Source organism: Physeter macrocephalus, chromosome 19 (genome assembly GCF_002837175.3).
Source record: "Physeter macrocephalus isolate SW-GA chromosome 19, ASM283717v5, whole genome shotgun sequence".
NCBI lineage: Eukaryota > Metazoa > Chordata > Mammalia > Artiodactyla > Physeteridae > Physeter > Physeter macrocephalus.
This window is the reverse complement of record NC_041232.1, coordinates 19,060,551-19,077,440: the sequence shown is the minus strand read 5'-3', so window position 1 is coordinate 19,077,440 and position 16,890 is coordinate 19,060,551. Positions and strand designations below refer to the sequence as shown.

Genomic DNA, 16,890 nt, shown 5'->3' with positions numbered 1-16,890 from the left:
GCCTGTGCTCCGCAGCGGGAGAGGCCACAGCAGTGAGAGGCCCGCGTACCAAAAAAAAATAAAAATAAAAATAAAGTCTCATTATGGTCTTAATTTGCATTTCCCTAATTACTAATGAGAATGAGAACTTTTTTGTACATTTATTGGCCATTCAGTGTTCCATGAAATGCCTATTCAGGTGTCTTGTTCATTTTATTTAATTTATTTATTTATTTATGGCGGTACGCAGTCCTCTCCCGTTGCGGAGCACAGGCTCCGGACGCGCAGGCTCAGCGGCCATGGCTCACGGGCACCTAGCCGCTCCGCGGCACGTGGGATCTTCCCGGACCGGGGCACGAACCCATGTTCCGTGCATCGGCAGGCGGATTCTCAACCACTGCGCCACCAGGGAAGCCCTGTCTTGTTCATTTTAAAACCAGATACTGATGATAAGTTATCTCCGAGGCAGACCTCGGAGATATTGCAGGTTCGGTTCCAAACCACCGCAATAAAATGAATATCACAATAAAGCAAGTCACACAAATATTTTGGTTTCCCAGTGCATATGAAAGTTATGTGTACAGTATATTGTAGTCTACTAAGTGTACGATAGGATTATGTCCAAAAAACAATGTGTATACCTCAATTTAAAAATAACTTATTGCTAAGAAATGCTAACCATCATCTGAGCCTTCAGTGAGTCGTAGTAGTAACATCAAAGATTACCGATCACAGATGACCATAACAAATATAATTATAATGAAAAAGTTTGAAATATTATGAGAATTACCAAAATATGACACAGAGACACAAAGTGAGCAAATGGTGTTGGAAAAATGGTGCGGATAGACTTGCTCAGTACGGGGTTGCCACAAACCTTCAATTTCTAAAAATCATAATATCTGCAAAGTGCAATAAAACGAGGTATGCTTGTATATAATGTTATCTTTTTCTTTAATATGTTTATATAAAAGATATTAATTATATAAGATATACTGCATCTAACGTACAATCATACTAAATACTGCATTTATGTGTATCTGCATGTGGGTGGGTGTGGGCAGAATAAAATCAGATGGTCATCAACGAAATGGAAAAATTACTCATATTTAGATTGTCGCATTTACAGAATCCTTTGTGTAATGTAAGTAAAAAAGAAGGCGATATAGTGTTGTCTTTCTATGAAACAGATCTAGTATTTTCCCCTCTAGCACATTCTACTATTAATGCAGTGTCAATAGAACATTCAGACTTTAGGGCAGCACGAAAGGGATGATAGTTAAAATACGGTACAAAAGGAAATTTTTGTAAGCCATTTTTAAGATTGCTCTAATTTTAAAAGATGACTATTTTAGGTATTTGAGATCAAGTTCAATACCAAGTTTAAAATCTTTGAGTCAGTTCAAGAGAAATGGCCAGTTCTGTGGCATCTTCATTCATACTTTAGCTCAAAACTAATTTCCTTCAGGTCCACTCTTGACACTCCATGTTGACTGAAGCTGCCCAGCCCTCTTTCTACAGTTAAGTACTTCGCTTGCCCTACTTTAATTCACATTGTGTTTGTTCTGTTGTGAGTGTTCATGATGTCGTCCTATCTTCAATTAAAATAAACTCCAGGGACTTAACCTTGTGGCGCAGTGGTTAAGAATCTACCTGCCAATGGAGGGGACACGGGTTCGAGCCCTGGTCCGGGAAGATCCACATGACGCGGAGCAACTAAGCCTGTGTGCCACAACTACTGAGCCTGCGCTCTAGAGCCCGCGAGCCACAACTCCTGAAGCCCACGCACCTAGAGCCCATGCTCCACAACAAGAGAAGCCACGGCAATGAGAAGCCGGCACACCGCAACCAAGAGTAGCCCCCGCTCGCCGCGACTAGGGAAAGCCTGCGTGCAGCAACAAAGACCCAACGCAGCCAAAAATAAATAAATAAATAAGAAATAAAATAAACTCCAGTGCAGCAGGGATTGTGTTGAGATGTTCCTATCTTTCCCTTGAGCCCTTTTAACGTGTTGGCATATACAAGTGCATGACAGATGCTGCTGCATATGTGTCTGACCTTCTAATTTGCTGCAACGTTCTTCCAAAGTCAACACTTTCTGCCGATCCTCTTCCCATGAAAGAAGTTGTCTTTGATGTACTGCAACCATATCATTGAGCTCTCTATCTCGATCTTTTAATTCTCCAATGAGCAGCTGTAGCTCTCTCCGTTGTTTCTCGATAGTGGAAATCTCAACTTCTGACACAATGTTCTAAACATAGAAAGTGGCTTCACGTCAGGATAAAATTAATCAACATAAATGGGCCAAAGAATATTTTCCAAACAATTATACCTACTTTTGCTGCCAATTCAAGGTAGTTAAATTAACTATGCTTTATTCACTGATTATAACATGATGTCAAAATTATGTATATGTAAAGCAAGTTCACACCTACTGTTCACTCTGCCTCTATCACTTTCTGTCGTACCATTTACACCACTCTTAAAGAGTGGGACCATTTGTAAAACCTCCATTGGTTAATCACAAATAAACCCATTTCTGCATTTTTTTTGCTTTGCTGTCAACCCTCTCCTTGTATCAATCAACAATATTATCCCTCAGCTTGCCCCAGAAATTCTAAGGCAGTCAAGTAAAGGGAAACAGGAAGTAATTACTGTTTAAATGTAACTGATCCAAACTCAACATACCTACTTAAAAACAAATTTTGTAAAGGAAAAAATTCAAATATACACAGAAGACAAGATACAATAGACTCCCATTTGCTCAATACCTAGGTCTTTCTTACCACTATCAAGATTTTGCCACATCTGTTTCAATTTTCCTTTTTCTTTTTGTTGTTGATAAAAAAATACTTTTTACTCTTAGATACTTTAGTATGCATCTCTAAAAATGAACGTTTTTATATAACCATGATGCCATTTTCATGCTTAACAAAATTATCTACGATAACTCCTTTTAAGCATACATCATTTTAAAGTCTAGTGCAGTGAAGTTGGTCTGACCTAAGTTGGAATCCAGAATTAGCCATTTAGTGGCTCTAAGACCTTGGGTAAGTTACTTAATGTCCTTAAGCCTTAATTTCCTTGTCTGTAAAATGGTAATAGCAGCATTTTAACTTCTTAGAGTTGTGTGGATTAAGCAAGATAATCTCTGTAAAGCACTTCACAGTACTTGGCACCATTGTAAATGTCATTAAAAATTCATCAATAGTCAATCTAAGAAAGAAGTGGAAAATTTTATTTGAGCCAAGCTGAAGATTATAACCTGGGAGACAGTCTTTCAGAAAGCTCTGAGAACTGTTCTGCCTGTAAAAGGTCAAAACACAGTTTCAAACACTTTCAAGACAAAGGGCTATACATCAAAATAATATACTGACCTTTACACAATGCAGATCTGCGCATACAAGGCAAGTAGTGGGTCATAGTGACCCCTTACAGGATTGAGAAAGGAATGTTATCTCCTAAGGAGTTCCTTGCTGGCACCGGGAGAAAACAGCCTTTTTTTTTTTTTTTTTTTGGCAAGCAGGCATTCCTACGTCTTCTAAAAGGATCTAGTTAATGTATAATGCAGATGCACAATACACACCAAAGGGAGGAAGCAGTGGCTCAGACGACAGAGAAAACTTTATGTTAACTTTTTCTTGTCCTGCCTTAAAATAATTTTGTTCTATCATAAACGACCAACAAACATTAGCTAATATTATCAATATTTTATTATTAAGATTGTAAGTCACATTCCAAAGTATGGAACTGTCCCCCTCTATGAAATAAAGAACTAAAAAACAAAACAAAAAAACCCAAAAACCAAATCACTATGCTGTATACCCGAAACTAACGCAATACTGGAAACCAACTATATACTTCAATTAAAAAAAAACAAAACTAAAAGTGTTACTTTAAGAATTCTACCTTAGAGACAGTAGTTTAAAGTTCACCAGAGGCCCATGTACATCATTATTGCTTTCTGAAAAATAAGATTTGTAAATAAATAATAATGACGAGTGAATTACAGTTTCTCACTGAACAGAGAAAATGGAATTTGGAGTCAAGGGATTCCAAGCCACAAGACTTGAATTCCAGTCTTTGGTAAGCCATTTCACTCACTCACTCATTCAATAAATATTTACCGAGCGCCAAGTGGCTGGGGACACAGCAACCGGCAAGGAGCACGTATTTCTCATACAGGAAACAAGCAACAGGGCAAGCGTGCAAAACACGTTCATCTTATCCTATACCGACAAATGCAAATCCTGGGCAAGTTTACTTTCAAGACTTTTTGGTAAAACGGTTTATTAGAGTGCTGCTCCACTCGCAGGGTACTGTGAAGCGCAGGAAGCGAGGAGGTATATAGAGAAGCACCTCTACAAATGCCCAATGTTATCGTTAAAGAGTGAGCACCCAGTACTCGCGACTCGACTCTGCGCCTGGGCTGAACAACCCATTTTCATTATGGTAAGGAAACTGATGTGACGCTCCGTTTTCCTTCTGCGTCCTGGGTATTGTTTTAAATTTTAAGCAGAAACGATTCCTGAAATAACCCCAATGCACGTCTTCCCCGCGGTCTGCTCTCCTCTCTCCCCGGGACGCGCCGGCGGAAATGGGAAGCGCGGAGCAGCGGCCGCTCACCTGGCGCCCGGCCAGGAAGGAGGCCGAAGGGTTCATAGGTGTTTCCTCCGCCCCCGGAGAGAGTCGGTGTGCGCAGCGTCACGCTAGAAACGCCATCGGCGCGCCTACCCGGAGCGGCAGGGGCGAGCCCCGAGTCCCGGAGCCCCGCGCCCTCGCTGGCCCAAGCAAGCTCGCCCAAACCGCCAGCCCCGCGGAACGCGCCCGGCCCCCTCGGCCTACGGCGTAGCCGAGCGGCAGCCCCGGCTCTCGCGACACCTCGGCGCCCGCAAGACCCCGCAGGAGGCCGGTTCCCACTCGGCCTCGTCGGGCGCGGCCCCCGCCCCACTCCTGGCGTTTTGTTCTTCCAAATCCGGGCCAGGGGACTCTCGAATGGTTTACCTGGAGATGTAAAAGCCATTATCCCGGCCCGCAAAGAACCGTTCTTCACCATGACCCAGGGAATGACGGAGCAAATGAAGGGCTGTTTCTGCCCCGTCGCCCTGGCGTGTGACCATGTGCTCGCTTACTTATTTCCCCCTTTCCCTCCTAAACTGTGAGCGCGGTTGCTCTGGCTGCTGTGTACACCGGGCAAGGAGAACACTTCCTGGCATTCAAACAGCAAACAGATGGAGGCAGACGCCACCCCTGGTAGTTAATGGTCAGTTGCTGGCCATCCCATTAGACAGCTCTAAACTGAGAATCACAGTTGTAACTTACAAATGTGTCAAATTGTTTTTTTAGTTATTTTTTTTTTTTTTGCGGTACGCGGACCTCCCACCGCTGTGGCCTCTCCCGCTGCGGAGCACAGGCTCCGGACGCGCAGGCTCAGCGGCCATGGCCCACGGGCCCAGCCGCTCCGCGGCACGTGGGATCCTCCCGGACTGGGGCACGAACCCGTGTCCCCCGCATCGGCAGGCGGACTCTCAACCACTGCGCCACCAGGGAAGCCCCTTATCAATCTTTAAGAGCGAGAAATCTACCATGGATTACACCTTAAGTGACAGCTGATTTACTGGGGCTTCTATTTAATAACTAAAAAATTTAAAATCACGTTGCCAGCATCTATTTTTTTAAATGAATAAAATACTACATATCAAAACTGTCATGTTGAAATAATAATATTTGGGGTATACTGTGTTAAATAAAATCTTGTTAAAATTAAAAAAAACCTTTATTTGTATTTGAAGTTGCCAGCTTAATCTTTGCAAATCTCTTACATATTAATGGTAAGGCTGTTTAAAGGTTAGTACTCTTTTTGCTAAAAATACTAGATTGTTAAAGCATTTACATAACACAAACATACACAGAATGTATGAATTAAACTCAATCCTTGAATATATATATATATGTATATATATTATGTATTTTTTGGCCACGTCACACAGCTTGTGGGATCTCAGTTCCCCGACAAAGGACTGAACCCGGGCCACGGCAATGAAAGTGCCATACTCTAACCACTGGACCACCAGGGAACACCCCCTGAACTACACATTTTAATCAGAGATTAAACTCTTGCATTTTAAATGTCAGGTTAAAGAAAAAGATTCACACATATTATACACAAGGACGATTTTAATCCTGCATTTTCCTGCAGTACCATCCACTGCTGGCTATATATGGACTGAAACTGCATTTGCCAAGAACTGTGAACATTAAGAATCTTTACATGAAGTCACACGTGTTGATACAAGCACAAAGACATCTTCCAGCACCAAGAGAATACACACATAACCACATACCAAATGGTTTTGGTGGATAAATTTGCTTCGTCAGATAATTTTATTTAGCTAAATTCACAGTTAATGCAGAATTTCATTTTCTTAACTTACATCTTTATTATACATTCTAAGATTTCAATTATTTAAAAACCCACTAATTCATTTAAGATTGCAATTTGCATGGCAATAAACAATGGGTTCTAACTTTCTTAAAGGTGTCTATAGCTATTTAAAATACCATGAGTCTTCTTTTTAGTTTGTAGCACCCGACATAAGACCTTTATAAAAACAGATTTTAAATTCATTTAATGTACTCATTAAGATTCACTGTCACTGTTTCTCTTGTAAGAAAAACACATTTTAACTGCTATTTCCCAGACTATACTGAGCAATGGTGTATATTATTTTCAAATGGTTAGGAGAATTTTACATAAATTTATAGTCAGAAAAAGAACTCAGCCTCCCTGGAGGCCTATCCACTCAAAACAATGATGAAAATAATGTATAAAATGGATTTGGGGGTCTGACCTCCTACTTAACATTATCAAACACCTTTCCAAGCATTCTTAGAAAATATCTTAAAATATATGCAAATATTCTACCATACGACAAACCATCATTTCTTTAACCATTTCCCAATTGTTCATCTTTATCATTTGCAATTTTATATTATGAGTAGCACTTTGATGAACACCTTCATCCATAGTTTTAAGCAAGACATTCTATCTTTAGGATAATGTCAAGAAGCGGGTCAAACAGTGCAGATGGTTTTAAGGCTTTTAATATACTTCACCAAATAATCTCCAGAACAGCTTGATCAACTATTGCCAACAATGTTAACAGGCCCACAAAGTGAACTTGGTTGGTGACAATGAAGCAGATTCGACCACAGATCCATGAGATGCTCAAGCATCTCAGAACTATCACACCAAAGAAGCAAGGAGACAGTTATTACTGGTGATGAAGCCAAATTCAAATTCTTCAAAGTGTCACTCAGCTTAACAACCAAAAAAAAAGAAAAAAAAAAAATCATGATTTGATGAAATCATGATTATTTAAAAATAATCAACAGAAATGCTTTCCACAGAAAGTCTAATTTTTCCAAAAATAAAAAGTTAAAAGAAAGAGAAAAGTCAGTACCAAATGACCAAAATTTTTTATTTGACTAAATTCTATTTCATGCATAAGCATGACAGTCTCTCCTGTTTATCAGACTTTGGCAACAAAAAAAAAAACAAGCAGCCCTGTACAGAACAGTGAAAATGCCAAGGGTGAGGGTAGGCTACAGTTTTACTGTAGGATAAATATATATATATTTTTTAAAAGGCCTCTCTCCCTTTGGCCATATCAACAATCAGTTCAGATCTTTAAATACAGACAAATTTTCAAAATCACTTCTTCACTTCTCCAAGATCTTCAATGCTATCATCATCCACCTGTAAAATAAAAATAATTACATTTCATGAGTTGTGGTTATCAACTAACACAGAAGCAACTTGCCCTAATAACTTATTTCTATAGATGCACATGTTCCAAATACTCACTTCTGGCCATTTTTCCTGAATGACATCAATGATGTCATCTGTAAAGTCTCCCTGAATGATGATTTCATCCTCCCCTGTTACTGAGGCACCACAGGAGAATTTCTGAGCAAAAAACCTTTGTGCTTCTTTAAGATCGATTTCTGTTATTTTAAAAAAAGAAATAGCAAGACTATAATTGGAATCATATGTCAAAGATATTTTTCCATCTTGAAATTTAATCTGCATTTTAAATTCATAAAACAGATTGTGTTGATGGATTTCATGTTGCTTTCAGAACAATAATTACAAACTACCCACAGGCAGTCATCTTAACAATTCAACTTATATTTTTAAGGTCAAATAAAGCCTCAGTACATAAAAATAAGATCATCCACACTATTCCTAACTCATATAGTAAGACCAAAATAAATCCAGGAACACATTAATTCCAACATTACATATACACTTCCAAGTATATGAAGTTCTTCTGGTTATCCCTTTTTACAGAAGAAAAATTTACAGCAGAGAAACAAGCCTAATATTTATGATGTGGTCTAGTGACTGTTTTTCACTCCATGTTGTCAAATGAAGGAACCCAATCACCGTGGTTTCACTATTCATTCAAGTCTTCCAGGAACTGAAGGGGCTCTGAGGCAGGACATTCTGCCACTAACCACCTTCCCTCACCCTCTACTGTCACCCCACAAGGGACAGGTCATTTTGCAACCATTTGGCTACCGAGACTGCAGGGAACAAGGAGCAGTGCTGGCAGACTTCACAGGGAAACCTATCCAGCCCTCCTCATTCCACACAAAACGTGCCCAAACAGAAATTCTGGAAAGGAAGAAGTTAAACCAGTCCCCTGTGCAAAAGATTTTTAAGTTGCTTCAAAATTTGATTTTGAACCTATAGTTAGAAATGCAAACTCTCATTTTGTATCTTCTTAGCAAAAAACAGAACTGTAAAATTTTCATGATACTAGATTAAAAAGAGAGAATGAAATGAATGAATGTAGTTCACACATTTTAAACATAATTAAGCTTGGACTCACCAAAAGTTGCAAGGCCACACACTCTTGTTACATATTTTTTCTTTGCTCTGGGAATTTTGGCTATCGTAACCTTTTGTGGTACAGTCTTCTTTTTTTGTTTTATTTGACCCCTTCCACCTTTATTTATTATAAAAGAGCTCAGGATTAGTTGTTCTGTTCTTATCATAAATAGAGAATACTGTCTCTAAATTTATTAATTTTCAAAAGGTATGAAATACTAATTTCTAAAGTTTCTTTTTCTAATACAAAATTAATAAACACATGCATGAGTATTCATTCAATCCATAGTTATTAAGTACTATGTGCCATGCACTGCACTAAGGGCTGAGGACACAAAGATGAACAGAACAAGAACATAGTTGCTGCCCTCCAGGGACTCTCAGTCTAGTGCAGGGAAACAGAAAGTTTGAGTACAGCAACCTGATATATACTGTAATAGGATCCACGAATATGGCACTACCACAAGCTTTGCAGAGAATGGCTAACTCTGCTTCCAGAGGACAGGACAAGTTTCCTAGAGGAAGAGGCATCTAAGTGCTTGCAGAATAAGAAATGGTCCATTTGAAGGGAGAAGGGCTGGGGAGATATAAAAAGGATATTCCAGGAAAGGGAAACAAGTAAAGAGACAAGAAAGGGCATTATATTTGAGAACTACACGTGTGTGTGTGTGTGTGTGTGTGTGTGTGTGTGTGTGTGTGTGTGTGTGTGAGAGAGAGAGAGAGAGAGAGAGAGAGGGAGAGAGACAGGAAAGTAGGATTTACTGGTGGGCGTAAGGAGGGGACAATGGCGCTCAGGAGCACAGGGCCCGCCATCTGTCCAGGGGCCACGATTAGGGATCTATTTGACCCCACAGCCATCTGGGATGGGCCGGTTTTCTGCCACCATGTTTTCAAATTCACCCACATTAAACTTAGTAAATCCCCAATTCTTGGAGACGTGGATCTTCTGGCAGCCAGTGAACTTGAACTTGGCCCTGCACAGGGCCTCAATCACATACTCCTTGTTCTGCAGCTTGGTGCGGATGGACATCACTTGGCCAACGTGACCAGAGTGGACCCTGGCCACTGTGCCCTGGGGCTTTCCAAAGGCACCACGCGTATCTACCTGGAGCCTAGACTGGGGACAGCATGCCAGACGTGAATGTCCACTGGAAAGGGCTGTCTCCAATATCCCTTAGGGCAACCCATACAGCCAACAGGCTGCATACACTATCAAGGAGGCTACCGGTTGCAACCACTGCACACCTGGCCCCAACGGGGAAAAGAGCACAGTCGGCTTAATTGGCTGCAAATACACTTGTGCTGATGAAGGACGTGTATGGATACGTAAGAAAGGAAGCCAGAAAAGCAAAGATTATATACCAGTAATTTAAGGAATAGCACAAGCTCTGTCATTTTATATTGCAAAGAGAAGCCAGTGAACAACTGACTATGCAGGAGTGAAATTAGTGAGTTATGTTTTGTCAAGATCACCATGCAGTGTGGAGGGTGGGTCTGTGAAGAGCAATGGTAGAGAGCCCACTGATGAGGCTCCTACATTAGTTCAGGCAGAACTTAATCAAAATCTGAACAAAGCAGTGGCAACAGTAATGGCCACTAGGCACAGGATAAACAGAGGAAGGAGAAGAAATGACAGAATTTAGAACTGATTAAGAGGGTCAAAAAGAAAGAACCTAAGACGGGTCTCAGGTTTCTGGCTCAGATGACTGGATAAACTGTGCTGTTAATAACCAAAATGGAGAAAACAAAAGATGCAGATTTGGGACTTAGTAAGTTTACTTTGGAAGTGCTGTGTTTGAAGTACCTGTGAGACCATATGCGCATTTCTAGTCTAGAGACATGGGCCAGGACTAGAGATATAAATTTGGGTATTGTAAGCGTAGAGTGGTGGCAGAAGTTAAGGATGTGGAGGAATCATCCAGGGAGGATATGCAGAATGAGAAGGTGTGGGCTGAGGACAGAATCCTGGGAAACACCAATTTTTAAGGGATACAAGGGAGAAGTCTGCACAGAAGGCTGAGGAGGAATGAAATGAGAATGAGGGAGGAAGTACAACACTTCAAGAAGGGAGGGCTCAGATGAGATGCTCTTACCACTTAGCAATCACCTAGCCGTTCGTGACCCTTGTTAGAGGAGTTTCAGTGGCATGAAGGTCAGGTTAGGAGGAACTGAGGAGCAAAGACTCAATGACCGAACTGAAAGGGGGATAGTATGTCTAGTCTTATTAAGGAAGTCTGGCCAAGAAGGGAAGGGGGAGGAGAATAGGGCAAAGAAAGAGATGAGCTCTTGGGGGAATTTTTTTTTTTTAATGCAAAGTCCTCAAATATATTTATAAGCTAATTTTAGTCCCAGGGGAGAATTAATTCAGGAAGAAGAAACAGGTGGGGACACGATCCAGGGCACGAGGAATTCATTTTAGGAGGAGGAGAGGTAAACAGGTATGCCAACAGCTGTAAAAAGAAAAATTCAACTGAGCTGACAGAAATAACGAGAGAACAAAATCTTTTTTAAGTGTCCTCACTCTAATTAAATAGAATACGCAGGTACTTTAATAAGGTAACAAAGTTTTTAAGTCATAAGCAAACTGGCTGGATGCTTTTTATGTATATATATGGCAAATGAAGCGTATTTTCTTAGATCCAATTTACTGATAAAGCCCGATTCATACGAAACCCAGTCATCCTGAGAACATGATCCTGTATCCCTCTGTATGGTATTCACATAGAACTACAGTAACAGGTAGATGTTATTCACTTTGGGAATGCTTTCATTTCTTATTTCTTCAAGCAGAAGGAGGGTATGTTTGTGTACATCAAATCATGGATTCAGGTCTCACCTCTCTTTTGTTTTTTCTTCTCTTCCTCTTCCCCTGCTGTTCCCTGACCCTCACTGATTCCAGCTTCTTGTTTGGGTGAATTTTCTAGATGTAAAAACAAAATCCAAAAGCATTAACATCACTTCATTAGTTAAAAAATTACCTTTGAGGAACCTCAAACACATATAAGGTATTTTACCAACAAATGAGTGTAACATTTATAAAGCAAGCGATTATATTGCTAGATTCCTATGAAGCCTAATTCTGAAGTCATTATGATAAGTATATGGTGATAGAAGACAAAACCAAGTCTTTGATATGTGAGGATCACAATTTTTTAAGCTACATTAAAGGAGCAGAGAACACTGAAGACTCCACAGGAATACTGAGCATCTAAGCATACTAGTTCTGTTAACAGGAAGTCTGGTCCTGAATAGGAAGATATGTCCTAGGCAAGTCATGTTCAGGGCCCACCATGTAGACTGTTACATCAGATTTGAGGGTTCTTATCCAATCACGGACAGCGACTATGTTGTCTCAGGGGCTGTGTCTCACGGAAACTATCTGAAAATCAAAGCAGCAAATAGTGGGATAACACTGGGTATACATGACAGGACTGTTTCCAGCCCAGGATTTCCCTTCTCCCTGCTACTGCCTTCATTTTTAACAATCTTGTAAGAGAGGCCGTCAATTTTAGCCAATTGAGGAAATCTGTTCCTCTGCAGTTTCCTTACCTCTGGCAACAGCAACTCCATTCTTCTAGTTGCTTCGGTCAAAAATTTAGCTGCCCCTTTTTCTCACATCCCACATTCAACAGCTCAGGAGACCCTGTCAGCTCTACCTTCAAAACGTGCCTAGAATCTGACCACTCTTCACGTCTCCACTGCTACCATGCTAGTCGTCATCATCCTGACCAGATCAGTGCAGGAGCCACCTATGTGGTCTCCCTGCTTTGCTGCCTATGCCTCTCTTCAGTCTATCCTTAACAGAGCAGCCAGAGACACTGCTGAAACAAAAGTCAGACCACATCACTCTTCTGCTCAAACTGCTCCAATAGCTCACCTCACTCAGAGTGAAACCTGAGACCTGGCGTTTAAGCCATGGTCCTTCACTACTTCTCCAACTTCATCTCCCACCCTTCTCCCTTCCAGAAACAAATGCCTCCTTCCTGTTTTTTAAATATGCTGTCTGTAAGCGGTAAGTGTTTGCCTCAGGGCCTTTGCACTGGCTGCACCATCTGCTTGGAATGTTGTTCTCCCAGTCATCCAAAGGACTCTCTCCCTCACTTATTTTAGGTCTTCATTCAAATGCCATCTTTTCAGCAAAATCTTTCAGGGCTACTACCTAAAATTTCAAATTCCCTCCCCAACAATTCTTATCTCTCCATTCCCTGCTTATCCTAATTTAATGTACTTATTTCATTTGTCTTGTTTTACTTATTTTGTCTCTCCCTCTAGAATATAATTTCCAAAGAGTAGGTCTTTTGTTTACTGCTTTATGCTCAGCATCCAATAAGAGTGTATAGCATACACTATGCTTACAGAAAGTAATTTGTTGGACTTCCCTGGTGGCAGTGGTTAAGAATCCGCCTGCTAATGCAGGGGACACAGCTTCGAGCCCTGGTCCAGGAAGATCCCACATGCCGTGGAGCAGCTAAGCCTATGTGCCACAACTACTAAGCCTGCACTCTAGAGCCCGCGAGCCACAACTACTGAGCCCGTGCGCCTAGAGCCTGTGCTCTGCAACAAGAGAAGCCACTGCAATGAGAAGCCCGTGAGCCACAACGAAGAGTAGCCCTGCTCACTACAACTAGAGAAAGCCTGTGCGTAGCAACAAAGACCCAATGTAGCCAAAAATAAAAATTAAAAAAAAATTTGTTAAATGAATGCAAGAAAATATACGCCCCTAAGTCATTTACTCTTCTTTACGTAAGAAAGTTAATACTTTGACCTATCCTGTTCTCAGAGATAAGACACATGAAGCAGTCTGTGATTTTTTTTTTAATTTTATTTATTTATTTTTGGTTGTGCTGGGTCTTAGTTGGGGCCGGTGGGCTCCTTGGTTGTGGCCGACGGGCTCCTCGGTTGTGGCATGCGAACTCTTAGTTGCAGCATGCATGTGAGATCTAGTTCCCTGACCAGGGATCAAACCCGAGTCTTCTGCATTGGGAGGCGAATTCTTAACCACTGCACCACCAGAGAAGTCCCACAGTCCGTGATTTTATGTAAGGAATTTTAACGCAAGAACTTAAAACAGTTTTAAAGTTAATAGACATAGACAGATATAATTCTGTAATATCCTACTAAACAAATGCATGTTGCATTTGTTTCAGGTATATAGGCTTTGATGAAAGAGGAAAAAAATGTTCATACCTACAGTAAGTTTTGCAAACTCATTTGGAAAATTCTTCTCTAACCATTGTCTACATTTAGCAACATCAGGCATATATTCACAGTACTGGAGGGAGAAAAAGAAGAAACTGAGTCACAACAGTACATTTTTAATCATTTTAATTAAAAATCATTCCCTGTGCTTGCTATATATAGAATCATAAAACCAACTACTCCCACCTGACATCTTATCCACAGGAAATCTGTATTCAACCAGGAAATGTCCCATAAGAAATTAAAAATTAAAAGACACTTCCTCACTGTAGCAATTTATTTCCTCTCCAACAAACAGAAAGGCCATTAGAAAAAGGAGGAAACAGACAAAAAGGAGCAGGTGTTTTTCTTGCTTTGGACACATAGGTGTCTCATTTTCATGACCTGCCCGCAGAGCCTGACTTAGAAGCTTATCAACAGAAAGTCTTACACATAATTTATGCTTTCTCTTCTCTGTTTGGATGTTAAATTTTGGCTTTAACTCGTTTTATTAGCTGACTATTCATGAGTTCCATGTCAAAATTCAAACTATGTATAGCCAAGTGCAAAAGATGCACTCATATAACTCAAAGTCTAAAGAAAAATTTGTAGGACCATAAAATTATTCTAAACCAAAGTTCTCTATAAAAGGTTGAAACTCAAAAAAAAAAAAAAAAAGGTTGAAACTCTGCCATCAAATAACAGAAAATGAAAAGTAAGAAGTTCCCAAGCTAGCTCTAAAATCAATGACCTCAAACGCAGAAGTTAAAAAAGAAAATAAGAATTTTAGGAGGACTTACCTCTGTTGGTAATGAACAGACTGGGGATGGGGAGAAAAAAAGATTTGAAAATGTAAATAAATAAATACATACACACACACACACACACACAGCACACAACAACTTTTATTTTTAATCTGACAAAATGCTTCATTTGTTTTTTCCTGTAACGTTCCTGTACCACTTTTCAAATACTACCCTGTCATGCACTTTTTTTTTTTTTGAGGTAAATGGCACATGATTAATAGAGATATTATCTTAATTTTTTTTTTTTTTTGGATCTAAAGAACAATGTCTTCTTCAGTTGGTAGATCAAACTATACCATCTGGCATGTCTTAAGGTTTTACCACAACAACCTCAATGGGTCTGAAACTAAGGTAGGATGGGAACAATTCTCCATACAACAAAGGTTGAATGGAGCTGGTTATTTCTTTTGATAACTTCACCAAAACAGCCGCTACTTTTTATTCATACTAACACATTTACAGACTTCAGTAGCACTTTTGTTACCATTTCTTTGCAATATACTTTTCCTTTTCTTTTTTCATATTATGCTACATAAGACCATGACACTGTGAATTTCCTTCCTTAGAAGGAAGGTTGGTTCAATCCTGTCACCGTATAGCCTGCAAAGGCTAAAGGACTAGAAAAACTCAAAGGGTTTCCCAATTTTCACTGTAACTCTATTACTGGGTCAACTGCTTACTTTATTTTTATTTTTAAGGTGAGGAATGGAATAGTTCAGTGTGACAACACCTTGAGATTTGTGAGGGAGAGGAGGGGTGGTACACCATTAATAATAACAGCACTTACCATATATTGGGCACATGCCAGGCACTTTGCTATGATTTATATTATTATGTTCAATTGTCACAACCTTATAAGGTAAGAATTACCATACGTGTATTATGAATGAGAAAAATGAGACTTAGAACAAGTAACTCATTTGCATCTGGTTAGAACAGGATTTGAACCCTGGTCTGTTTCTGAAGGTCATGCTCTTAACCACTATATTAGACCACACAACATATAAAAGCAGTGCAGCTGTGTGCCAGCCCATCATCACTCTTTTACAGATGAAGCTGAAAAAGGTTAAATAGCTTATCCAAGGCCAAAGGTGGCGTAGGGCAGAAAACTAGAATCTACCATCTCTATTTCAGTTTAGAGTTCTTTCTACTAAAGCTTCCTGCTTAACCAGAAGCTCTCTAATCCTCACAGTTCAAGTTCAAATACTAGTAGGTACAGATATTCAGCCATACTTGCAGGATATAATAATAGGTTAAATACCATTACAGCAAATACTAAAACCATAATACTTAGTACACCATTTCAAATAATATTTGGTTCAGTAAAATTCTAATACACTAAAAAAAGTGGGACAAATATTCCAAATTCCACATTATTTGCTTTTACAGTCTATTTCCCTCCACAAATGATTCACTATTTGTAAACTGCAGCTTTTCAAGGAAAAGACCGAGCAGTCACCAGCTTCACATCACTAACAGTGGGACAACCTGACATTAGGTATCCGCTGACATGATGAGACATGATGAACAAAGCCCCATTGTCCATGAGACCTCCTGCTATGGTCTGAATGTCTGCGTCCCTCAAAATTCACATGTTGAAATCCTAATGCCCAATGTGATGATATTAGGAGATGGGGCCTTTGGGAGGAATATTTCATTTATTCTTCTCAACAGCCCTCTAAAGTAAGCTGTTATCCATTTTATGGATGAGGGAACTGACCAAGGTCACCAGTGAGTAAATGGCTAAGCCAGGATTCAAACTCAGACTGAAATCAGATTCTGAAGTCTCAATCCTGCAGACATATATCTCCCCGGAAATGACCCCATCCTACTTACCCTTGTTTCTCACTATACTTCAACCAGCAATCTGCTCCAATCAGCCCCTCCTTTTCCCTCTACCCCCTATCTTTTCCTTCGATCTTTAATATGAAGATACCATATTAAACCATGCCCCCATATTTTTCTTTTTCTTTCTTTTTTTTTTTTTTTTTTGTGGTATGCGGGCCTCTCAGTGTTGTGGCCTCTCCCGTT

The 16,890-nt window shown here is 40.0% G+C and overlaps 2 protein-coding genes and 1 non-coding gene across 9 annotated transcripts in view; all 3 read right to left on the bottom strand.

Annotated features, from left to right (window-relative positions):
- Positions 1-5,186, bottom strand: part of CCDC62 (coiled-coil domain containing 62) — a 27,514-nt gene extending 22,328 nt beyond the window's left edge. The window contains exons 1-3 of one of the 7 annotated variants that reach the window (XM_007117172.3): positions 4,984-5,186; positions 3,889-3,943; positions 2,038-2,230 (exon numbers count right to left, since the gene is read on the bottom strand). In XM_007117172.3, coding sequence (XP_007117234.2) covers positions 2,038-2,128 — 91 coding nt within the window. In that variant the 5' untranslated portion in view covers positions 2,129-2,230; positions 3,889-3,943; positions 4,984-5,186. Of the gene's footprint in view, positions 1-2,037; positions 2,231-3,888; positions 3,944-4,106; positions 4,524-4,605; positions 4,788-4,983 lie in introns of those variants that run through there. The other 6 variants (XM_007117176.4, XM_007117177.3, XM_007117175.3 and 3 more) reach the window with 6 other exon arrangements.
- Positions 5,187-7,067: 1,881 nt separating this feature from the next.
- The window catches only part of DENR (density regulated re-initiation and release factor), a 12,894-nt gene continuing 3,071 nt past the window's right edge, over positions 7,068-16,890 (bottom strand). The window contains exons 3-8 of the mRNA XM_007117179.4: positions 14,854-14,873; positions 14,063-14,147; positions 11,712-11,795; positions 8,877-8,993; positions 7,847-7,986; positions 7,068-7,738 (exon numbers count right to left, since the gene is read on the bottom strand). Coding sequence (XP_007117241.1) covers positions 7,694-7,738; positions 7,847-7,986; positions 8,877-8,993; positions 11,712-11,795; positions 14,063-14,147; positions 14,854-14,873 — 491 coding nt within the window. The 3' untranslated portion in view covers positions 7,068-7,693. The remainder of the gene's footprint in view (positions 7,739-7,846; positions 7,987-8,876; positions 8,994-11,711; positions 11,796-14,062; positions 14,148-14,853; positions 14,874-16,890) is intronic.
- On the bottom strand, positions 10,032-10,166 carry LOC112064142 (small nucleolar RNA SNORA70). Its single transcript, XR_002891392.1, has one exon. It is a non-coding gene; the product is annotated as a small nucleolar RNA SNORA70 (small nucleolar RNA).